The sequence below is a fragment of the Hyaena hyaena genome, unplaced genomic scaffold (genome assembly GCF_003009895.1).
Source record: "Hyaena hyaena isolate Hyena2069 unplaced genomic scaffold, ASM300989v1 scaffold_132, whole genome shotgun sequence".
Lineage (NCBI taxonomy): Eukaryota > Metazoa > Chordata > Mammalia > Carnivora > Hyaenidae > Hyaena > Hyaena hyaena.
Genome location: NW_024080764.1, coordinates 1,800,340 through 1,826,542, shown reverse-complemented (window position 1 = coordinate 1,826,542; position 26,203 = coordinate 1,800,340). Strand labels below are relative to the sequence as shown.

At 35.1% G+C, this 26,203-nt stretch overlaps 1 protein-coding gene across 1 annotated transcript in view; it reads left to right on the top strand.

Moving 5' to 3' along the window:
* Window positions 1-26,203, top strand: part of ROBO2 (roundabout guidance receptor 2) — a 610,598-nt gene that overhangs the window by 542,745 nt on the left and 41,650 nt on the right. Inside the window, exons 17-20 of the mRNA XM_039237972.1 lie at window positions 2,882-3,064; window positions 13,121-13,163; window positions 14,593-14,720; window positions 20,557-20,838. Of these exons, the coding sequence (XP_039093903.1) occupies window positions 2,882-3,064; window positions 13,121-13,163; window positions 14,593-14,720; window positions 20,557-20,838 (636 nt within the window). The remainder of the gene's footprint in view (window positions 1-2,881; window positions 3,065-13,120; window positions 13,164-14,592; window positions 14,721-20,556; window positions 20,839-26,203) is intronic.

The window sequence follows — 26,203 nt, the reverse complement described above, 5'->3', positions numbered from 1 at the left end:
CAGAAGCATAAGAAATAGTAATAAACCTTGGGTGAAAAAGATATATCACACTATATCCAATTTGATATGTTCTGGATCTTTTACACAAATGAAGGACAAATTTTCATTTCTCTTGGTTCTATAAGGTGTTTGTTTTCTTTTTTAGTAACTATTAGTAACTAGAAAAATCACCAGATATGTAGATGTTTCATACTGAAAATGTGAGCTCAGTTTAAATACATTTTTTCAAATATTTTTAATTGAAAGAGAGCAAGTGAGCAGGGGTGGGGCAGAGAGAGAGGGAGAAAGAGGATCCAAAGTGGGATTTCTGCTCTCACCAAGGCTTGAACTCATGAACCTACTTCAAGGCTTGAACTCATGAACCTAACCATAATTGAACAATTATGACCTGTGCTGAAGTCAGAAGCTTAACCAATTGAGCCACCCAAGTGCCCCTTTAAATACATTTTTTAATGTTTTATTTATTTCTAAGACAGAGAGAGAGAGAGAGAAAGAGAGAGAAAGAGACAGCGTGAGTAGGGGAGGGGCAGAGAGAGAGAGAGGGAGAATCTGAAGCAGGCTCCAGGCTCTGAACTCGCTGTCAGCACAGAGCCCAATGCGGGCTCAAACCCACAAACCATGAGATCATGACCTGAGCCAAAATGAGACGCTTAACCTACTGAGCCACCTAGGTGCCCCTCTTTAAATACATTTTTAATTAAGTTTATATATATAATAATTAAGGGCAGATAGGTTGGAAAAATTAACCAGATTTATTACATAAGTGAATCTGGTTTTTACATCTGGAATTTAACACAAAAGAAATTTCAGAAATGGAATATAAGTATGTATAAGAAAAATACTAGTAGCTATAAATAAGCCTACATACTGATTGGCTTAAAAAAATAAAGGTTTTGTTTTTTCTTATTCATAACCCAGTCTAGTATGGATTAGCAGAATGGATGGGACTTCTACTCCACACAGTTATTCAGGGACTTTCAATCCTGATCAATAACTATGCCATCTCTTAGGTGGGTCAGAATCGTCCAAAGATCCCTTCTTTCTATTTAACATTAGGAAAGAGAGAGAATGTCAAGTATAGTTACAGTAGTTTGTGGGTCAGATCTGGAAGTAGTATGCATAACTTGTGCCCATGTGGTATTGGCCAATAACTCAGTGACTTTGTTGTACTTAAACTACAAGTGAGTCTGGGAAATGTAGGCTAATTTTCTGACCTGCAAGAAAGAAGAAACTGGTAAACAAGTCATCTGTGGTTTTCCAGACTCTCACATCTGGACAATTTACAACTTACATCCCTGAAGTTATGTGAGTGGTCATAAAGTAACCCTTACCCATACCTGGGTCATAATTTTGAGTCAACAAACTATTGTGTTTCTATCAGCCTCTTTACATACATTATCTTAAAGAACATTCCCGAATATTTGAAATGAGGATTCTTGCCAACTAGCAGAAACAGGTACTTGAGAAGATTAAGTGCCCTACATAAGGTTATTGCTTACTTAAGCTAGTAAGTGGCAAGGATGATACTCAAACAAAAAACTTCAAAGACCATGTTCTTTCTAATATATTGTAGTGCCATGTAACTAAAACAATGTACATTGCACATTCCTTGGATTTGATATGTTGAAATTAGCCACTTATATTTTGATTTCAATTTTTTTAAATATTTGATTAGTAATTAATGAGATATGATGCTGACTTTACACAGTCATTTACAAATGACTTTACACCAGTGTGTAAATTTCTTAATCTGTTAAATAAACACCGAAGTCTTTAATTTAAGTGATACTATGATTTCATGAGTTTTTTAAAACTATTTTAAAATGTGAATTAAGCTTTTAATTATCTCTGAGAGGTCTAAATTGTCAAAAACATGACTACTTCTAGAATAATACTAATCCAGATATAAATGTTTATTTTAGTGGGGCACCTGAGTGACCTAGTTGATTAAGCGTCTGACTCGATTTCAGCTCAGCTCATGATCCCCTGGTTCATGAGATCAAGCCCCAAGTCAGGCTCTGTGCTGACAGCATGGAGCCTGCGTGGGATTCTCTCTCTCCCTCTCTCTCTCTCTCTACCCCTCCCCTGCTTGCTCTCTTTCTCTTTCTCTCTCTCAAAATAAATTAATTAATTTTAAAAATGAAATAAATGAATGTTTATTTTTAGTAACATAACCTTAGAATTAACGTCAAAGTTGTCTTTTTAATTAAACTTTCAAGTGGATTTTTAAATTAGTTTAGTTTTAAGGGAATATGTGAGATGTATCGCTTTGTGACATTTTAATTATAGATACTAATCTTTATGAAAATACATTTATATAATCATCATTGTTTTATATAGTAGTTTTAATACATTCCAAAAAATTAAAGAGTGATAAAAATAAATTCCTTGTTAGAATATTAAGGATAATATTAAGTTACATATTTTTAAATCTTGAACATTTCAGTTTAGGCATTGCCACAGAGAAAAGACAATTTATAAATATCCTGTGAATGTTGTAGTTGTTTTTTTAAATTTTATTTTAGCAAGACTATATCAAAACATACTTTTCTTAGCTGAAGAAAAGTTGCTGTTACTTTGTACCCTAGCACTTGCTTTAGTACTTATTTATAAGCCAATAAATCAGAAGCAGTTCTGAATCTATTCATAGTAAACCCAAACATAAGGGAGCAATGTTCTTAATCACATTTTAAACTCATAATTTGATTCTTCTTCTGAAAAGTACAAAATACTCTTATCAATAATTTTGACAGGCTCAGAGCATAATTATTACCTGCCTTCATAGGAATTTTCTAATTTTCTCTGCCTTTGGTACACTATGTATGTATTCCTGTGTTTACTTTCATAATAATGTTTACTAAAACTATTATTTCTTCCACAGGGGGACGTAATGAAGTTGTCATTACTGAAAACAATAACAGCATAACTGAGCAAATCACTGATGTTGTGAAGCAACCAGCCTTTATAGCTGGTATTGGTGGTGCCTGCTGGGTAATTTTGATGGGTTTTAGCATCTGGTTGTATTGGCGAAGAAAGAAGAGAAAGGGACTCAGTAATTATGCTGGTAAGAGACTATTTCTAGCTAAGAAAACCTCTTATCTTTAAGAATGTAATGAAATGAAAGAGAAGGAATGGAATTGAATAATGAGTGAGTGAATGAATGAGTGAATGAATAGATGTTTTTGGCTTGTTTTAAACACCTGCTCTGTAAAATGCAATTATAAACAACATGCTATAATGCATTTCTTTTCACCGTATTACATTATAACCATAAGGCAAGCTTTTTGCTTGTATCTCCAGTGAAATGCAACAAGACTGTACTCAGATAAATGTGTAACCATGTTTTTCTCAACTGGTTCTTCAAAACACACACAAGCACAATACACACACACACACACACACACACACACAGACTGCATGCTATGCAGCCATTATTTGAGATGGATTGAGGCAACAACATTACTAACATGCTCAGGAAGAAAGAAAATATTTGAAATATAGCTTTTAGTATTTTGAGATACAGATTACAATAGGAAATGTCCCTGATGGCAAATAAAAATAAGCAAAAATATCTCATCAGAATTAATAAGACTAATGAGGCATGAAGTAAATGACTTAACAATCACTTAACAGGGGTGTCTATTTCAAGATAACCAATCAGCATTTTAGAAGGAAGAAAATGTAGTAGGAGAAGAAGCAGCAGAAGAAAAAGAAGATCGTAAATATTCTACCTATTTGCAAAAATGTTTTCTTCTTAGAACCTGAAACAGAGTTTCAAGGATTTCAAAACTGGTAGCCTTCAAACATTTCCGAGGCAGAGGGGAGGGGCAGATTTATCAAGTCAGTGATTAGAAGAATGTACTCAGTATTGAAGCTATGCTTAATAGTTATTTTAATTGCAATTCATTTTAAGAATTTCCTCTAACAACAATCAAAAAAGTAAGTTGTCTCACAATATTTCACACTTTCTAGAATTTAGAAGGGGATAATTTTCATTTAACATCATCCTACAAACACTTGAGAATTTCTTGACACATTTTATTCCATCTTCTGTTTCTAGTTTTAACTTTAAGTTTAAATGCTTATAAATGTCTTAATAACTGATTTTGACAGAAACTTCATAGTTCATTAAGTTTATAAGCTGCTGTAGCTTGGAGGCTTCTAAGCCACTGATAATGCCTAAATGCTGCAAAATGGAAGGGATAGCACCCACTTGGCTATCTTGCTACTTATTTGACAGCATTTAAATATGATGATTTGATTATAATGTTATGGTTCATATCCATATCTTATGAAAACAGAAGTTATTATTTACTGGTAAGAATAAATTTAAAAGACTAGAGAAAGCAGTATAGTGTGTCCATTGGAAAGGGGGTTCCAAGCATTGTGACTTGCAATCATTCCGCCATTCTCAGCAACTGCCATTGGTTGCTGATGGTTTCTCCCATGTGCTTTATCCCTCTGAGTGCTATCTCACCACATCAGGGAGGCATTCTTCCCAGCAAGGAATGCTAGGTGATAACTTCCAAGGGCCAGAGTCTTGAAGTTTCATGATATTGAATGTACCCTTCCAGTCCTCTACCTTCATGTCTTGTGGGTATTATTCATCAACCCATCTGTTTAATCTGTCACCATGTTACAGTTCACCTCTGTGACACACATGCAAACCATCCTAATCATAGGGATGAACTGACTTAATTCACGGACCAGTTTGTGTTTATCCCTTTGCTTGACTTCAGTGAAAATATTAAAAGATTGACCGTGCTAGTTTCAGTGCAAAGTTCTAAGATATCCACATAAAGTGTGCTCCATTTTTATCCTCCACATTTGTTCACTCACTCCTTACAAATAACACAGCTCTCGTAAGTTTTAGGTTTGTGCTTTTAGTAAAATTGTATCAGACTTCTTTGTTCTTCCTTTTCTTCTTCTTTTTATTTTTTTAACAGCAGTTCTTTGTAAAACCTATGCATTTAATTTGAAAATATCTGTTGGTTTTTGAGCTTGACAAGAATAGAACATTTCCTATGATCATTTCTCATTAAGATTGATATCCATCGGCGTGTAGAAGAACTGCTAACTCAGAAGGTGTTATGCCCTTCAAATATTTTGGAATAAGGTCAAGCCAGAGAGCAGCTTTTCAAAACCTTTATACTTAATGGATAGGTGGCTGACTCTCAGAATGGATTTACCTTCAACTAATAACTTGCCTTCTAGCAACTACTGTTCTCTTCTAGGTGAGAAATCCAAACCACAGGTACCTAGCAATGTATATCTGACTTTATAGTTTTTACACATCTCCCTCCATATACCCTTCACCTGTTAAAATTTTCAAATTCTTGTCCTTATACAACATTAAAAATGGGGATTTTAAGTAGGAATGATGAGTGGAGTATGTATCAAAGTTTTAAATTTCTGATATTTCATGCATGAGCTAATGGTCCATGTAAGAGCACAAAGATTTCATACAGAGCTGGGTTTTATTCTTTCTTTGAAGTGTATTATAATATGCTTTATTTATACTGGTTCTATTTATATTTTGGTTTTCATAAAAATTCTCTGGGAACCTTATAAATTTTACAAGTATGAAAGCGATGTCACTTTACTCTCAAAATGGAAAGCCTATTATTTTCATATTTTCACTGCACAGTAATGTCTGTATAGTGTCCAGACTTTACTGTTTATTCATGAGAGCACTGGTAAATTTTTTCCCCAAATAAACAATAAGTCTACGTTGGGACAAGTATTTAGATTAGATTTGTAACATAAGATATTTCATTTATTTCAAACCTCAATTGTGATCTTGAATTATACTTAAACACCTGTGCAATTTATATATATTAAGGCATACATATATATCTCATGCAATTTACATATATACATATATTTTATTATTTTTTTCTTTTGAGAGAGAGAGAAGGTACAAGTGAGAAAGGGGCAGAGAGAGAGAGAGAAAGAATCTCACACAGGCTCTGCACTATCAGAGCAGAACCCAAAGCAGGGCTCCTATGAGCAGGGCTCAATCTCACCCAGTGGGGCAGCTGTGTTCACCCATGTGGGGCTCATACTCACCCAGAATGGGGCTCGAACTCACCCTAGGTGGGGCTCGAGCTCACCAGATGCAGGGCTCAAACTCAGGAACCTTGAGATAATGACCTGAGGCAAGTCGGATGCTTGACCAACTTAGTCACCCAGGCATCCCCATACATGCATTTTAATATGCTTGACTGACTAAATAGAATTGTAAAGCAGGTAAAATTTAGTTCTGGCACTCCCTTTGTCCTACTTCATTCTCCTCTTCACCATTAGAAGTAGAACAGGGAAGATTTTAACTAGTGGGAAGATATTTAAATATCTCTTGGGTTGAAGATTCTCTCAGCAGGGTGCCTTCCACTCACCCTGGGCAGGCAAAAACTTACTGACTTTTTTTTTTTTTATATTACTAGTTTTTGCCTATTTCTCATGTGGAAAATTATATTTGACTGTTTAGAAGGAAGGAAAAGAAAAAAGTGCTACTCAGTATTGATATATTTTATATATTGGAGGATTTAACATATTTATCATAGAATACCCATGAATGACACCTTACATTGTAAAAATGAATATCAAGAATCAAATACAGGGGGTACCTGGGTGGCTTAGTTGGTTAAATGTCCTACTCTTCAGCTCAGGTCATGATCTCATGGTTCATGGGTTTAAACCCCGTGGCAGCACAATGACTGCTTGAGATTCTCTCTCCTCCTCTCTCTGACCCTCCCCCCTCTCTCAAAATAAATAAATAAACTTAAAATAATGATTATATGCAAACTTATATATTTAAATGATCTGAGAGGAGAATTTGGCCTGCATATATTTTGTTTCTTTACAAAGTAGATAGTGGAGATTTCCTCAGGGTAATGTTACATGCTAAGTTCTTATTCAGTTGTTTCCTATTTATTCTTTATTTAATTTTTCAGATGCAATCACATGCCACCTCTTTGCATATGGTGCAAAAAAAGGCAGCTGGAACAAAAAAAAAGGAATTCTTGTATCTTATATTCCATGTAAAATCATTTTATACTTTCATGGAGCATCATATAATGTTATTTAGCTTACTCTCCATTGAGCACTAAAAGTCTACTTGTCACTGTTTGTCAGGTTCATGAGTGTTCAACTGGTTCACCACCTGAGGTGTTGTAGACTGCAATGAATTGTAAAAAGATTTGGGCAGAAAATACAGAGGATATTAGGTGATTTTTGAATCTGAAGTAAATGTTTGATCACAGGTATTATAGTATTTGTGAATAGATAAATAAACAACATAAGTTTGAATAAAAACCGTGTAGCTCACATGAGGATTCTATATACCTATACTGTATATATAATATATATATATTCATATATATCCATTTAATAATCCTCATGAAAGCTAATGACTCTATTCAAACTTACATTGTTCACTTTTCTTATTCACAACTTATAAGTCATCAACTTTTTATTGAAAGTATATAGTTTTTCACCTTTAAAAGGGTGAGTGATATTTTCTGAGTATTATACTACCTCTGAAAATAGCAGGCTTTTGAAACACAGTAAACATAAACAATTTATTATTGAGTGAGCAAATTATGAAATGCTAAACACTTCTTACATAGCTTTAAAACTGTTGGTGAAATATAAATTGTTTGGCAAAACTATCCAAAGAGAGCTAAAAGATTTGATGGAATTTTCATACTCTGATTATCTGGGCTGAGTTAATGCTTATTAAAAGAGGATTAATCTACATTCATATTTGAGAAATAGCTTATCAGGAGAGGGAATGAGGCTTGGCTGGCAACATTAAAGTTTCCATTTGGAGTAGGAAAATGTGGCCTACTAGAGATAGGCTCTCTGAAAGCTTCCTTACCTCAAAATGTCAATTTACCACATAGTCACATATCCCTTCCCCCTCAGTGCCAGCAGGCATGAGATTAGGATTAACCCTGTCAGTTAATAGTAGAGGTACTTTCTGTATGACATAAACTTGGAAAATCTCTTTACCTTGTATCCTTTATAAATATTGCAATAAATTCAAAATATTTAATGCAATTCTAAAACATTTAAGATTATGGTGTCTGTAGAACTTTTTGGACATCTTAGTATGATCCAGTTAGTTTTAGATTAAAAAAAAAAAAAAAACTTCTATATGTTGAAAGTTTTTAACTTTAGATACTAGCAGGGACTTGTTTTTGGTAAAAATTCACACTTATTTCAAATTTATCTCTGGTAAGCACAAAGTTATTATACTGTGATTATCAAAGTCATGACTAGAGCAAAATTGTCCAAGGACCTCTCCGTCCCTCCCTCTCGCTTTTAAATTCAAAGAAGTTCAACATCTCTTTGCAAAGAAAGCCAGATCAAATCAGATGAAATAGCCTGCAATTTGCTGAGGCATTTATTTTTTTCTCCCTTCTGGAAAGAGAGAGAGAGAGAGAGAGAGAGAGAGAGAGAGAGAAAGAAAGAAAGAAAGAAAGAAAGAAAGAAAGAAAGAAAGAGAGAGAGAAAGAAAGAAGAAAAGAAAAGAAAAGAAAAAAAGAAAGAGAAAGAAAAGAAAAGAAAAAAAGAAAGAGGAAGAGAAGAAGGGAGAAAATAAAGAGGGAGGTTGGAGGGAGGAAAGAAGGAAGAAAGAAAGAAAAAGAAAGGGGNGAGAAAGAAAGAAAGAAAGAAAGAAAGAAAGAAAGAAAGAAAGAGAGAGAGAAAGAAAGAAGAAAAGAAATGAAAAGAAAAAAAGAAAGAGGAAGAGAAGAAGGGAGAAAATAAAGAGGGAGGTTGGAGGGAGGAAAGAAGGAAGAAAGAAAGAAAAAGAAAGGGGGAGAAAAATGCTAATCAAAACACCATGTATGACTTTTATTTGTGAGTTAAATTGCTTCTCCTTATTTCTAGTCTACTGTTCATTTCATGGTCTAATACAACTCAGTTACTTTTGGTCTACTTTTCAAAATGGAACAAATCTAAAAGTTTGGGGGTATGTGGTAAAAAGGAAACTTGAATATTTGTCATATATTTCTTTCTTTACAAAGATAACTATCAAACTTTTTATAATTAAGATTGCTTTTTTGGTTTGGTTTTTGGATTTTGTTTTTCCTTTGTCGTAGAAGCATACAAAATAGAGAATTGTCATGTATACCCAATTCTGTTTATGGACCATTTTAAGTTGGTTATGCATTTATATAATGTCCTGTTTATTTTTGCCTTTGTTTAGTTGGTATGCAGAGGTGCAGAGATAAGAGTCTTTATTGAATGTTTTGCCAAAAGCAGTCTAGAAACTTTTGAAAACATATTTCAATGATGATTGGAACACAAATAGAAAATGTATATGTCCTAAGTGCTTTGAAATTTAAATATATTTTACTCAAAACATTAGCATAAAATCTCAGCATAGATTCCATTCTCTAACATGTCTGTAATTTAACCTTGATAATATTTTCCCAATATTCTATTGTTAAAATACACATAACATAAAATGTACTATTGTGACTATTTTTAAGTGGTGTCATTAAAACACTCATAATGTGCGATCATCACCACCATCCACCTCCAGAACTCTTCTCATCTTCCAAATTGAAACTTTATACCCTGTAAGCAATAACACCACATTCCCCCTCCGCTTCTTTAATACCTGAAAACCACCATTCTGCTTTCTGTCTCTAATTTTGACTGCTCCCACTACCTTCTATTAGTTGAATCATATAGTACTTGCCTTTTTGTGAATGATTTATACCACTTAGCATCTTGTCCTTAAGTTCACCCAGCTTTTAGCTTGTCAGAATTCTCTTCTTTTCTTATAGCTGAATTGTATGTATAGAAAACATTTTTCTTATCCATTCATCATGAACATTTTGATTGCTTCCAAGTTTTAGCTTGTGAATAACAGTACTATGAACATGGGTCTACAAATGTCTTTTTGAGACCTTGCTTTCAATTATTTTGGGTATATACTCAGAAATGGAATTGTTGGATCATATAATAAATTTTATATTTCTAAACTTTGAGGAACCACCATACTGTTGCTGCTTTCCCCGATGGCTGTACTGTGTTACGTTCTACCAACAGTGCACTACAGTTCCAATTTCTCTCCTTGCCAAGACTTGTAATTTATTGTCTTTAATAGTAGCCATCCTAATGGGTATGAGGTAGAATCTCACTGTAATTTTGATTTTTATTTCCCTGAAATCAGTGATATTGAGCATCCTTTCAGAGCTTAATGGCCATATGAATGCTCTCTGTTTAGTAAAATTTTGAGTGTTGCCTTATTACTTTAAAATTTATATTTTATGAAGAATTTACCATTAGTATATAAAAGTGCAATTTAATTTTAGGACCTCTACTTCAGTTGCTCTTTTTTTTTCTCTAATGTCACTTATTGCTCTAACAATAATAGAAAGTTTGGGTAGGAACAAAGGAGCTTCTAAATTAGGAGAAATACTTAATTTGTTTCCACAGATCTTCGAAATAGCACATTTTGAGGTGTAGCCCATCAGTGCCTGCTTATTTGCATATTCACAATGATATTCGTGACATTATCTTAACTCTCTTTTAGTAGAGTAAAACAATCACTTGATAATCCATTAAAAAAAACACATAACTACAAAGTCACATCATATGGAAAGCTAATTATCTGTACTGTTTTCACATTTTGTGTGCATATTTTTTCCCTAATCAGGACTTTACTTAATAGCTCCAGTGCTCAATTTTTTCATTAATTGTTTCATATTAATTCTTCCTTTGCTGTTGTTAAAAGCAGTTATTAATGGGACCCAATGTGGTATGGACCTCTGCTGATTCTGGAATCCCGTCACTTAAGTGAGCTTGTCAGGAAGCAGAGAAGCCATCAGTGTCCTTTCATCTTCTCTGAGGAGATGTCCATAGCCAGTTCTGGGCAGATGCAAAGGATGTGTCAGGAGTGTTTTGTAATGAATTTGAGATGTTACCGGAGAAGTTGAGAAGGCATGATAGTTCAGGTGCCAGTAGGATGTTCCTAAAGTCCTGACAGACCCTGGGAATCATGACCCTGATCATATCACCTAATTATGATGTTGTGAAAGATATGTCCTTGGATGACCTTAGGAAAGGGACTGGGGAGCTGCGATTGGAAACCGACAAAATTTAAAGAACAGTCATATTTCATAGCAAAATTTGAGGAATAGGTGAATTATGGAGAAATTATTCAAATTAAGATAATTTACTGTATGTATAATTTAAGTGACAATATAGGCTCTATTTATTTAAAATATGAATCAGTTCTTGGGTAGAATAATATTCCCTGACATTATGACTCAGTCACTTGAGGATTCGACTCTTGATTTCATCTCAGGTCATGATTCCAGGGTCATAGGAACAAGGCCTGCATCAGCCTCCACACTGAGCATGGAGCCTGCTTAAGATTCTTCTTTTTCTCCTCTGTCCCTAACTAGTGGTCTCTCTCTCTCTACCAAATTAAAAAAATATATATATAATGAACTAATTCATAAAACTTTTATTTTTACACTTACTCATTAGGAAATCACTCATTAAATAAATTATTATTTAAATTCCAGTTAGTTAGCATACAATGTAATATTAGTTTCAGTTGTACAATATAGTGATTCAACGTTTCCATACAACACCAGGTGCTCAGCATAGCAAGTGCACTCCTTAATTTCCATCAGCTATTTTCCCCTTCCTCCCACCCAACTTATCTCTGGTAGCCATCAGTTTTTTTTCCTTCATCACCAGGAACTGATTTAGCCGATCTATGTTCATGTTAGTCAGAATTGCTATTTTGCAATCCTTAAAATTAAACTTCTAAACACCAAATCTTTTCCATGATCCTATAGTTAACTCTTTGAGAGGCGAATTTTGATCCATGCTAATGTGAAACTATTTATAGACTTTATCCCATTAATCATGAATATTTATATTTTGTTCCAAACATATTAAAAACACTTGGAATAGAGTTGCTATCTTAGATCTTCTCTGTAGTATGCATTGTATTACCTTTCTGAGATCTGAGACATTTTGAATACCAAATATGTCTGGTTCTCAAAGGTTTTGGATAAGAAATTATGGATCCTCACTGATATTTACATTCTTTGGCCAACCTTGAAATCCATTTTTATGTTGATAGCTTTGTGGAATGGAGTCTAGTGTCTGGAGGGAGTGGATTCTCCAGCTGTAATTCTATGGCATGCTTGTTGGTGTGATTAATAAGTTCAAGAATTTTATAAAGGACTTAAGTTTTTGCAGTTATTACATACAATTTGAATAGATTCAGTATCAATTGTTTGAAAATTTTATTCTTTATGAAGGTTGGATGATAAAGCAAAACATTCAGCACACTATTCTCTATTAACTATAGTTTATGTCTATTGTAATTGTAGTTGTTCAACTCGTAGTAATTAATGGTGTCCCTAAAAGGAACTGTGATGATGAGCAATATGTCATCAATCAATACCTGTTTCTCCTTTTCACTGGCAGAATATTATTACCTGTTTGAACTATTTTCTTTCTTTTAAAAAAAATTTTTAAGGTATATTTATTTTTCAGAGACAGAAACAGAGTGTTTGGCGGGAGGGGCGGAGAGAGGGAGACGTAGAATCCAAAGCAGACTCCAGGCTCTGTGCTGTCAGCACAGAGCCCGATGTGGGGCTCAAACTCACAGACTGTGAGATCATGACCTAGCCAAAGTTGAATGTTCAAGCGACTGAGCCACCCAGATGCCCCGTGAACTATTTTGTTTCAGTTTCTATAATGTGCATTTTATGTTGTGCCTTCTAATTAGGACATCCACATATTAAGATTAAAAGTCATGGTTTGATAATCCCCCATTAATGCATGTTAATCTTTGAATGCCACTATATATTCCAGTCATAACAGTTTTTGACATCCAAATACAAATTGCCCTTTTGACTTACCCATACAGTTGTCTTGAAGTATTTTTAGATGTCTTATTAAATGATGGCTTTGCCCTGGGCCAAACCACTGCTTCTTATTCTCTGTACAATTATGTTAATTATATTTTGTTAAAATCCCAGAGGCCTCAGCTCTAAACTAAGGACCAATATGTAGTTGTTATTAATCGTAATTAATATTGACTACTTGTATGTGTGTGTCTTTCTTTTTTTAACAGTTACATTTCAAAGAGGAGATGGAGGACTAATGAGCAATGGGAGGTAAGCTAAGGAGATTCTTTTTTTATTATTATTTTTAATCAGGACTGAGGAAACTATAGTAAGAGGCTATTATTGTAATAAACGATCACTTAGAAGTCTGAGAATTCTAGGAGGAATTAAATGGCTTACCGCAAGGTTTAATGATCTATCTGTTGTGCACTTTAGAGGAATCAAGTCCAGATGTTTCATATCTCCCAGATGCCCCTGAAGAAATTAGTAGTAAATATCACAAGGAATGTGTTCATTTGTTAGCAGTATGTTTATTGCATTAATTAGACATTAGCAAATGAAGTTGCTGTTGTTTAAGACTCCTTATTGGCTCTCACTAAATTGCTGTGAGTGAACAATTACACATAATCGATCACAAAGTAAATGATTCATGGATGATGAATAGGCTGTAGATTGATAGGACTGGATTCCACAACTTTGGATACTCAATTGAAATTGATAAAAGCTGATAACAAACCCATACATCCTCATCTATTTTCCCTTTGCCAATATGGAGATTGTAATTAGGCTCTGGTAATAACTTCCAATCTCCCATTTAATCAATATTTTAGCAAAAAGAGATTAGGTCTAATGAGAGCTAGTGCATGTAGCAAGTAAGCAGTTAGATCTTCTTATTGCAGTTTCCATAGAAACACATGTTTCTCTTAGGGACTGCACAGAAATGGTCTATCAAAAATAAAGTACGATGATTATAGATGTTGCTATTTCTTTGTAAATATGCTAATAATCTGGAAAAGAATTGGATTCCCATATTTTATATCAAAAATAGGAATTCTTTATTAAATATGATGTGAGGGAAGTTTTTCTCATACACTATACTCACATGCTGGATGAGATCACAGTGGATCTTTAATTACTTTAATGATCTTGAATATGCCCCTAATATTTTGCAATTTAGGGAATTTGGAAATGTGCTATTGATGTAACAATATAAATACTGTTCATTAATTCTCTTTAAGTTCTTTGCCTCTCAATCAAGCATGAGGGCTCATAACAGGGGTTACAGCCTACAGAGGACAGATAAATATAGTGGCTGCAGGAATTGAGGAAGCAGTAGCCCAAAGTCCTGGAAATGGCTGATACTGAGCAGTCACTCTGAGCAATTGTTCCCTTGAGGTGCCAATATATCACCAAACCTTGATTCAGGATCCTGCTATGTTACCAATCCCCAACAGTTTCAGGGAAGACAACTGAATTCATTTGGGTGTCAGCAGAATTCCAGGCAGGATGCTGTTGCTTCCACTGACAGGCTATATATAGTTTTAATCAACCACTGAATTTCTGTAATTCTTGAGAACCTACACATTTTAATTTGAAGTGAATTAAAATCTTCCTAAATTCTTTAATCTTGTGCATGAGACAAGTGTCCATATCTCTCCTTGAGCTCCATGGGTTGATTTACTTTTAATTTCTGTTTTAGCCGCCCCGGTCTTCTAAATGCTGGTGATCCCAGTTATCCATGGCTTGCTGATTCGTGGCCTGCCACGAGTTTACCAGTAAACAATAGCAATAGTGGCCCGAACGAGATTGGGAATTTTGGACGTGGAGGTAAGTTGTGTTATTCAAAATGTTGTCCTTTGTTTTCTTGGTTTTCTTATGTGTTTATAAAAATGTCTACTAGAGAGTATTTTCTTCCATAATTAAAATTAGTATAGTGCATGTATGAATAGTGCTAAATATTTTATATAAAACTATTGCATCTATATGACCTTGAGCAAAACCAAACTTTAACGAAGTCATTACTAACCATGATGACAATATTCATAATACATTCTGTTTTTAGGACTATTTGTACAAGATTAGTGAAGTCAGGAACTATACTGCTCACTAGAGCTTAGAATTTTGGACTAGTCATTTCAGTCCTCTACATGTCATTCAACATAGATTTATCAAGTATGTCCTGTGCTCTTGAGACAGTGGCAGACAGTAAAAATAAAAAATTAATATAAAGAGAGATGGTCCTTATCCTCATATATCTTTCAGCATAGACGCTGAAATAAATAGGACCTATTGAGGGAGAATTTAAATGTAGTTCTACAATTGATAACGAGTGGCCCAAATAAAAGACAACAAGGTGCTAATTGGCTGATATGCTAAGATCTTCAAAATTTGGTGCCACAATTCTCTCCATAGGTCTTAATAAAGAGATAGAATTTGACCTACTGTAACTAATTCCAACCTCCTTACTGCTACCTTTTCATCCATTCAAAAGAAGAGTGGTACGTTTAGAGGAAGATGAGACTGACAAGTCTGTGGTCTCAGTGTTTAATTTGGCAGAAATATTTGACTTTGCCATTGGCGGAAAGTTCTGTAGACAGTAAATGGACTGGAGCTGTCTAGCCAGTACCCAGCATGAGAAAGCTGCCCATTGGGAGTAAGAAAGGTTTATGGACAAGAGTGTTGTTTAAGTTGACATCTGAGGGAGAGGTGGAGATTAGTCAGAATTGTGGGAAAACTGTGTGGTGAAGAAACAACCATGTAAAGCTTATAAATAAGAAAGACATAGACTTATGTGACAAAGGAATGAATGTTCTAGTGAATATAAAGTACTAGGCAGCAGAAGTGGAAAAAACAAACAAACAAACAAACAAAATATAGAAGGACAGATAACAGAGGGACTTAAGGCCTAAGCTACACAGAGACTTTAAACGTTGTCCAAAAGGTAGTCAGAAAGCATCAATGGATTTGTTAGAGGGCAAAGCTAGGATCCAAGTACAGTGTTAAGTCATCCAGCCTGCTACTGGGTGAGGAGTGGAGTTAGGGTAGAAAATGGAATGATTAATTAATTAGGAGAGTAGTGCTGTGATCCAAGTAAGTGTGGAAAAATCTACTAGAGGATTTCTACACGTCTAGGTGGAATTAATGCTGGACCCAGGACTAGGCTAAACTATTATAAGCTTCAATGGTGGATTTCACAGATGTGAGTGCATAAACATACTGACCTAGAAGAATAATTATGGACACTGGCATTTTCTCCTCACAGATGGAATGCCAATGCATGTTTGAATATAATTAAAATAGTATTGGAAATAACAAAGCTGCTAATTATTGCAGAAGTCTGCATTCCGTCAATACCAACTTTAAGAAGGGGAGATTTTTCCTGTTCTTCAAATAAGATACAGAAAATAACAGTCCCCATGTCATAGTTATATAATAAGGATTAGATGGATGATTATATACAGGTTTAGCACAATGCTTGGCATCCAAGCACTGCCCACCAGACATCAGTGTAGTAAATAAGAAAATAAAAAATATTGTATGACTCCTCAGCTTCTTGATTTTCCTCTGTAACCACCCTATTTAGGAATCTTAACCTGCCCAGAGCCTCTGAAAGTCACTGCCCACCCTAGTGACCACACTCTGAGCCCTACAATTACAGGCTATCACTGTTCCATGGATGGGTTCTATATCTGAGCGTCTCCTCACCAAGGAGCAAACGACCCCTCTCTACCTTGCCCAGCCTGATTTTGTAAATTTAAAAAAAAAAAAATTCTGTTCTGAAAGCTTTTATCTATCAAAGATTAGATGCCTCTTTTTCTTGCTATATTTCCATGTGATTAGTGCATCATTGTTTCTTTACATCAAGAAATGAATGTCTAAAGATGGAAAATATGTTTTGTTTTGTTTTTGTTTCTTTCAGTTTGTAGCAAGCTACACAAATATCTAAAATGTCTTAGTCTAATTTAGCCAAAGGATACACTTATAGATTTTCAAGGTTTATCTTCCATATCCACCTCATTTTTATGATAAGAAATATTTCACAGGCGAACATCAAGGCCAAGAAAAAGTTTTTGCAAGGTTTACTGTGTTCCCTTTTAGGGTGATGGGGATGTTAAGCATTTACAGTGTACCAGGTATAGGTAGGATTTTTTTTGTACATTTTATTTCATTTTCTTTGCATAATAAATGTGTGGCAGAAATAATAGATAATCATATTTACATTTTAAAGGCCAAGAAACTAAAGTTTATCAAAACAACTAACTTGAGATCTAGATATAGAATGTATGCCTAACACATTTTAAAGTCTACGTTCTTTTATATGCACTGTGCTGCAGTTCTCAAGGTGGGATTCACATGTATGATTGTATAACTATACTCACGTAAAAGAATTGTTGTGAATAGTGACATTTTCATTTTAAGAACGGAATACTAATACATGTTTAACTGTAATGAAAATAATATTTTGAATGATAAAGTTACTAATTATTGTGCGTCTGCATTTTGTCAATACAAACTATAAAAAATTAATTTAGTCATTCAGGGAGTGCTTACCCTCTGCAAATCAGTAGGTGAGGAATTATGGAAATCCAGACATAACTCCCATTTGTTCCTGTTCCTAAGTATCCTACAATACCATGAAGGAGCTAGTCATGGATGCAGGTGTACCAGGCCAAAAGAAATAAATGTCACAGATCACTAAGGTGCTAAAAGCTGAAAAATGATTCAGGAGTGATTCCACCTGGAGGGAAGGGTTTCTATAATTCTTAGGTTTCAAACTCCACTGTTAACAAGTGCCAGTCAGCCTGAAGCACTCAGGAAAGGTAGATGTGGACTGTAAGAAATGGAAAATGAAAGGCCCTGCCTAAAGGTGGAAGCACCTATTCATGTCCTGTTTGTTGGAGGAAGGCAAGTCCAGAGCTCCCAACCATCTGATACTACAGGCTGCTTCCCTACATCCAGATATTCCTGTATAATCTTTCAATATTTCTTTTTTTTTTAATTTTTTTTTCTAATGTTTTATTTATTTCTAGGAGAGAGAGAGAGACAGCGTGAGCAGGGGAGGGTCAGAGAGAGAGGGAGTCACAGACTGAAACAGGCTCCAGGCTCTGAGCTGGCAGCACAGAACCCGACGCGGGGCTCGAACCCACGAACCGCGAGATCATGACCTAAGCGAAAGTTGGACGCTTAACCGACTAAGCCACCCAGGCGCCCCAAATCTTTCTATATTTCTACATTTGGATATAATCCAGTTGAATTTTTAAAATGTAGGAGTGATCAAATAATATTTGAAGGAAATCTGCAGCCCCCAAATCAATAATAGAGAAGCACTTAGGCTTGAAGACTGGCTAATTTCATCCAACAGGGAGAGAGATTCTGTTCCTGGCGCGTTAGCTTTAGTTGTTGCAGAATAATCTTCAATAGGTTTAGATCCTCAGACAACTTCTTTTCCATTTTTAAACACTTGAACATGCAACTATTTCAACAACTTGCAGTTAATGTGGCTCACAGTAAATACAAAGTTTTGGAAGGTCTCAAGTTCAAAATTTTGGGAAATTAGGGTCCATGCTGGAGAAACCTGTCTATCCAGGTAATATTATCAGTGAATAATGATAAAGGTGGCAGAAATAGCACTCTGAAAATGTCTGCATGAAGGATCTATTTTCATAATTTTGATATATTACTAAGTATGAAATGTTTTTGAGAATGAAAATGATATTGACATTTGAGAATGAAGTATACTTTTTCATTATCAAATTTTCTAATTATAAGTAAAAGCAAGAAGGGCAAGAAAAGTGGTTATGGGATCCAGAAATCAAAAAATAATTTTACTTGTTTGTATAACTTTGTGAAATATTATATATTTGAATATCTTTAATAAATCCACTGGTATGCATATAAAATATTTACTTCATTAAAGTATATATCCACTTCATTGAAAAGCAAGTTGGAATTCCAGACTCAGAAAGATCTAAATTATACAGTGTGCAAAAGGCATTATAAATGTCCTATTGCTGGGGTGCCTGGGTGGCTCAGTCAGTTAATCATCCAACCCTTGATTTCAGCTCAGGTCATAATCCCACAGTTCGTGGGTTCAGAACCTACATGGGGCTCTGCTTTGGCAACTCAGAGCCCGCTTGGGTTTCTGTCTCCTCTCTCTCTGCCCCTTCCCTCCTCGTGCCCTCTCAAAAATAAACTCAAAATAAATAAATAAATGTCTTGTTGCCATTGCTAAAGGAGATAATTTTTAGCTTGTGTAAAATGCTAAAAAAATGAGCAGGGGAGGAGCAGAGAGAAGGGGAAAGAAAGAATCCCAAGCACTGTCCATACAGATCCTGATGTGGAGCTCAGGCTCAGTTTGTGAGACCATGACCAAAGTCAAGAGTCAGACACGCAACTGACTGAGCCACTCAGGTGCCTCCAAATTATTATTTTTATAAGAATCTTTATTTCAAGTACTATTAGGTATGATCAAATCTAAAAGTTTTAGGATATTTTGACAAAGTTTCTGCTTCCACTTTTTCTTGTGATGATAAGTTAGTTTTGGTACCATAGCAGTTAGGTTTATTACTTAATATTACACTACTATAACTAGTTGAACATTTCCTATAATTGAAGAAATCAAGTGGGTTGATGACTTCAAGCCCTATGAAGTATGGCTTGCAGAACATAGATTATTAAGGAACATACTATAATTAGATTCACTTTTAACTCTATATGATTGAAAGTCTGCCATTTAGTATTATTGTTGTTGTTTTAACTCTAGTATCTTTCTTCTAAAAAAATTAAAACTAAAAGCTCAGGAGAGAGATGGCAGTTCTGAACTATAAAACATCGTGTAAAGATAATTCAGCACACCAAAAGATAAATGGACTGATTGATATTCAGTGTTGTTACTAAAATTTAATTTTACTCTTGCTGTACTAAAACTTGAAACTGTAATTCTCTACTTCTAAGAGTTAGCAGCATAAATTAAACTCACTGAAAGTTAGTAGCATAAATTAAACTCACTGATAACTCAGATTCCTTTTCCTATAGTTAAATCCTGCTGTATTGTGAAAATGACTTATTCATGAAAATTTTCCTTTGTCATCGGAGGAAAAAAAATTGCTCCCATCAGTTCCACTCCATACTAGAACTGTGAAACCAAATCAGATAAACAGCAAGTCGGGACTTTAGAAAAATGCGTCTCATAGTTTGCTTGTATAGTATAATTTTCAAAGATTTTGCATCTGTTCAGTACTTACAGTCTCTATCTTTTGGGGTAAAAACGAAAAAAAGATGTGTTCATCCACAATTTGTAGATTCACTTTCATCATTGCTTCGTTAAAGAGCTAACAACTCCATTGGTTCTAAAAGCAGTATGAAGAACTGAAAGCATTTTTCAGTAGTGAAATAGCCCAAACATCTCATTCATGGTTGAAGAAAATGGGGGAAAGGATGTGTTAAGCAGTGAGACGTGAAGGGCGAGCTGTAGGCCTGCCTGTCACTGAGGCTGAGAGCTCGGCGATGGTTGTACATCATCTCCCCTTCATTGGCTCATAAAGCCCATCTCAGCTGAAATGCAAACGTGCGGCATGACACATTTATTTTTCATCTTCAGTCCTGATAGTTCGGGGGTTCCTGTGCATCATTAAATTGTTTCATTTCCCTATGTTCACCGCAGATGTGCTGCCACCGGTTCCGAGCCAAGGGGATAAAACAGCAACAATGCTCTCAGACGGGGCCATTTATAGCAGCATTGACTTCACGACCAAAACCACTTACAACAGTTCCAGCCAAATAACACAGGCTACCCCATATGCCACAACACAGATCTTGCATTCCAATAGCATACATGAATTGGCCGTCGATCTGCCTGATCCACAATGGAAAAGCTCGATTCAGCAAAAAACAGATCTGATGGGATTTGGTTATTCTCTACCTGATCAGAACAAAGGTAACAATGGTGAGTCAGATTCCTATGACCCAAGGAGTGATTTTCCTATCATTTGTGCATGAGATACAAGTTAGTATTTGTTGTTCAGTTTAGTGACTCATTACCAGGTTCACTACCTAAACTAAAAAAACTATTACTGGCATGTATTCAGTACCTTGCACAACCCCTACCACCACCACCACCACCACCGTCACTGCCACCACACTCCAACACCAATCGCTTTCATCCTTTTAGCTTTTTCAATAGAGTGATCGGTAATCCATCTCAACTTCCATTAGGCAGGATAGACGAAACATTCCTCCCTCCACTGTCCCACGACATCTGCTTCTGAATTGCTAACTGCATGTTCTGCATGGGCTTGTGCTGTGAACTAATCACATGATGCCACTATGACCTCTGCCCTTTAACCCTTAGCCTTACTTTACATCCCTGACTACCGATTGGCTGAGGGATTGTCTAATAGAATGCCACACAACCAGTCACAGGATTTCAGCACCACCAGCTCTCACAACAGCTCAGAGAGGAGTGGCAGTCTCTCAGGTTGGTCTCTTCACAGTAAGGAGAAATATTTGTTTGTCACCAGCATATGACCTGTGTTCCTAACAACCGTGAAGAAATACTGAATCACAACGCCCTGTCAGGCATTTATCTTTCAAACGACAATAGCAGTTTATCCTAATGAAATCATGCTTTGGGAAGGGGGGAAATAAAAATCACTGTCACTATGTACTAAGTAAACAACACGGTGTTTACTCAAAAATAGTGTGTCATTGTACTAATTCTTTAGTAAAGAGCAGATGGATTTGATCTGCCTTGAACCCTACCTAAAAGCCAAGAGAACTTTAAAATAAAAAGATCATACAGGAAACTCAGTTCCATAACATGGTTAGCAAAGGATGAATTCAGCTAAAATTTTTTGGGACATTTTTCATAATATTAAGATTCCAGGGATATGCACTTTTATTTGTGCACAGTCTTTTCCAAATATTAGCTAATAGGATTTATCATCTACCAACTGATATTATTTAGAGGAAGGTGCTGCCACAGTGCTAACCAAGAACGGTAATATCAGACATATTCTTCACAATTAATTTCCAAAAAAATCATGATCTTTCATATTGATAATTCTTTTACATTGTAAATGTTAATATATATTGGAGCTATCACAGAAAAACTAACAATCTACAATGCAGGCATTGTATAGCACACGGGTCAGGGCAAATTTTCACTGGATGAGAAAATATGCCTGGTATAGTGAATAGCACTGATTTCCTCCCGGTTCGAGGATCCCCACCTCTAAAATAAGGAGGTTGTAGTAGACACACTCTAACTTGCAACCATAACATGTACATTGTATGACTGATGGCTTTATCTGCACCTTTCTTTGAGTTTACCACCATATTTGTGTATTTTTTCATGATAACGGTATGCCATTTTTTAATTTTTTTTTTAACCTACAGGTGCTTAGTAAAGGATTATAGTGTGTTAGGATATGTCACAAGCTACCGAGCCATAAAGAGTTAACTCTTTTACATCATTAGGGTAACATTTACTAAATGACTTTTCCTCAGGAGATAGAACCCTTTCAGTCTGAAATGTTAATGCTCTCTCTTCCCTCCACAATGAGCCATTTACTCTTCTTACCTCTTCGTAGAATTAGATACATTATAGAATCCAGAAACTTTTAAACATCTGTTATGAATTTAAACTGGCTTAATAATATCGAGAGGTATTTTGAATAACCTTATATGTCAGTTATACTGTCATTTATTTATAACGTGTCCCACAATTGTACTGAATAATTAAAAAGTAATGTATACTGGGCCTATTTCATTCAAGACATGAAAAGTCCCAAGAAGTATACCTATTTTAAAAATCTATATATTTTAAGCCATGAATTACCTAAGACCTTCTGTGAATCTTTCATTAAATATTCTGTATATGTTGATTGACACTGAGTTTTAAAAGTTACCTTTTGAGTAATTATAAGCAGAACCTGATTCACAATAGTGCTTACTGCTTTTTTTTAATCCATTAATCTCCTGAGTGACATTTATATATATCTATGAATTATATTAACTACTTCATCTACATTTGAATACAAAATTACTTAAAGTGGTGATAGAAAGCATTCTTTAGGAAGTGAGAGTGATTATTCCTTTTTAGTTTAGTTCAATTGAGTTTAATATTACAGAACCTGCTTTATTCTTATAATCGTAGATATGTTTTCTAAGGCTCAAATTTAAGATCAAACTGATATATCTAATCATATCATATTGTATGATTTTCTTAATTTGTACACAGTAATGAAATCAATTTAAAATAATCACAATAATAAAGAAAATTGGACATTTCTGAACTATTTCAGAGAATTCCTCATCCTCTTTGAAATACTTTTATAGTTTATCCTATACATGAGTTTTGAGCATTTGTGTTAAAAATACAACCATTAAAAAATATAAAAGAAAACCCAGATTTCTCAGAAACTATAGGCAATCATTATTACACATACACAAATACATGACACAATATATTTATATACCAGTATTTTTAAAAATTGAGTTCTATGTTTAATTAACTTGAAAATGAGCTATTTTTATGATTTTCTCTACAAAGAAGCTATTGGTTCAGCATAAATGTCAATTTAAATATTTGCATTTTGAGTTGAAGAGAAATGGGTCAAATATAGTTGCCAGTCTTCAAAATATGTTCCCATAAAACATAATGCAGACAGTTCTCACTTTAAAATGTTTGGGGATCTTCAGTTGCAAGTCACAACAATAAGCTGTGGCTCACTTAGCTCAAGATTAACATCTTAGGTAAACATTTAATTTCCTTAACCTATATCATATGCCCACAACTAAAGGGCCCACTTCTTAGCCCATTGCTAAGGGAGGACAAAACATATACATATTTTTTAATTTTTTAATGTTTATTTAGTTTTGAGAGAGAGACAGAGACAGCATGAGTGAGGCTGGGGGCTCAGGTTGGTTGGTGCAGAGAGAGAGGGAGACACAGAATCCAAAGCAGGCTCCAGGCTCTGAGCTGTTAGCATAGAGCCCGATGCGGGGCTTGAACTTGTGAACTGTGAGACCAAGACCTGAGCTGAAGTTGGATGCTCAATAGACTGAGCCACCCACGGTCCCCAAGAGGACAAAACCTACTTTGTCCCATCAAGACTCCCCACAATGGCAGAGCAGATATTTCCCCCAAAGAGGAGAAAATGGACATTGGATGGAAAGCCCTCACAAATTCCCTCTAGGAATCAGCTTTGTTTCCCCAATCATTTTTTTTAATGTTTGTTTATTTATTTATTTTAAGAGAGAGTGCAAGCAGGGAAGGCAGAGAAAGACAGAGAGTGAGAGACAGAGAGAGAGGAAATCCCAAGCAGGATTTGCACTGTCAGTGCAGAGCCTGACAATGGGGACTCTACCTCAGGAACCAGGAGATCCCAACCTGAGCTGAAGTCAAGAGCCAGTCATGTAACTCACTGAGCCATCCAGGCGCCTCTTCCCAGTCATTTTTAAGTCTAATATCTGCAATAGCTGATAACGCATTTTTTGAACTTGGAAAAGAACGTTAGCAGAGTTAGGTTCAGACTCCAGAAATAGTAATTTCCAGTAAAGCTGCAACATTTAATTTTTTTCTCTTACTGTGTAAATATGGACCACATAACACTCAGAAAGAACTCTCTTTCATCATCTATTAACTACATTTGAATACAAAATTATTTAAATTGATAGAAAGCATTCTTTTGGAAGTGAGAGTGAAGGGATCACTCCCTTTTAGTTTAGTCCAATTAAGTTTACTGTTACAGAATTTGCTTCTGGAGATATAAGAACTTCCCTATTTGTGTCATTCAGTTCTGGTGGTGATCATATAACACTTTTAAAGTGATGTAAAGAGTGAAGAAAACATTATACACATATAAGTATATAAAAAAATAAAGGATGCACAACTAGGGAAAAGCCACCAAAAACACATTGCCCACCCCATTCCTCTTTAATTATTAACATATAGTTCTGAGACCACTCAAAAGATATGATCCTGGTTTGAGTTTGGTGCATGATCAGGAAACAAAGGGTTAAGTCTCATCCATCTTAAACACAAAAAAATTATAGACTTATATCAATAAGTATAGAATTATATTCAAGCAGCTTTATTATTTCTATTCTGAGAGTCAGACCGTTTCTGGGATACTCATTGGGATTGGAGAAGTCGGGCTTGACAAAGGCTATAGAAATGGGTAGAAGCATGTTTGCTCTATGATAGAGGAAATGAAACAGAGTAATAATAAATGGCATTTATTCAACTTTCTGTACAACCTGAACCCTTTCCATACTTTATCTCTTTTAACCCTCAGAATACCCCACAGAAGTAGGAACTTTGTGTTTTACATGTGTGGAAATCAAAGTGATACCTAGTGAGTAATTTATCAAGTACATGAGAAATTAGTCTTCAGACCTTTGAGGATTAAGCTTTTATCCTCAAAGCAGAAAATACCTGCTCTTCTTTCTCTTAAATACTTCTCCTTCTGCCCAGGATAGGAAGTGAAAGAAAGGAAGAAAGCATTCTGTCTGTAGTGATGAGCTTTTAAATCTGTGCACAGGACCTGGAAAGCAGACATAAAACATAATTGGCAACAGTGTCTCTGTCCAGCTTACCAGCGACATCACTTTCTGACACTCCAATAAGTCATTACTAAATGACATAATTTTCTGAGTTGGCTGATGCCATTAACTGATCATCAACTGGCTGATGCCAGTTGCTGATGCAAATTAACAGCTGGTTGAAGAAAAGAGATGAAACTTCTAGTAACGTGTCTTTTGATATCCCTGCTGCAAGTATTAGATGCTCACAACTTTCAGGTCCAGAAAGATGAAGCCCAAAAGGATCAATACCATTATTTTTGGAAATACAACTATAGGCCATAGTAGGGGTGAAGAAAGCTATGTAGATTCTATTGAACAACATCCTTTGTTATGCTGCTTAAGAAGCACTCGTTCTTACAATCAACCATGGACCGTTTAGGAAGAAATTTGATTTACTTAAATTTTGGAAGAGTGAAAAGTATGGCACTATACAAATGATGAATTTTATTTTTATATTTCATTAAGCTCCATTAGTTCCAGATTTGGCTCATACGCTATGCCAAGTTACTTTTTGCTCATGTTTTGTGCATGAACTCATTTGTATTAACAATAGTACTGAAACTGATCGCTGCATTTCCATTAATTATCCCCCCCAACTTTTTGGAATTTGAGGAAGTGTTATGCTTAAAACATCTGGGAACTACTCTCACTATAGGCAAAAATAATTATGCCATTTGTTAGTTTAAAATTCTATAAAACTTATCATTGTGAAAGATTTATAA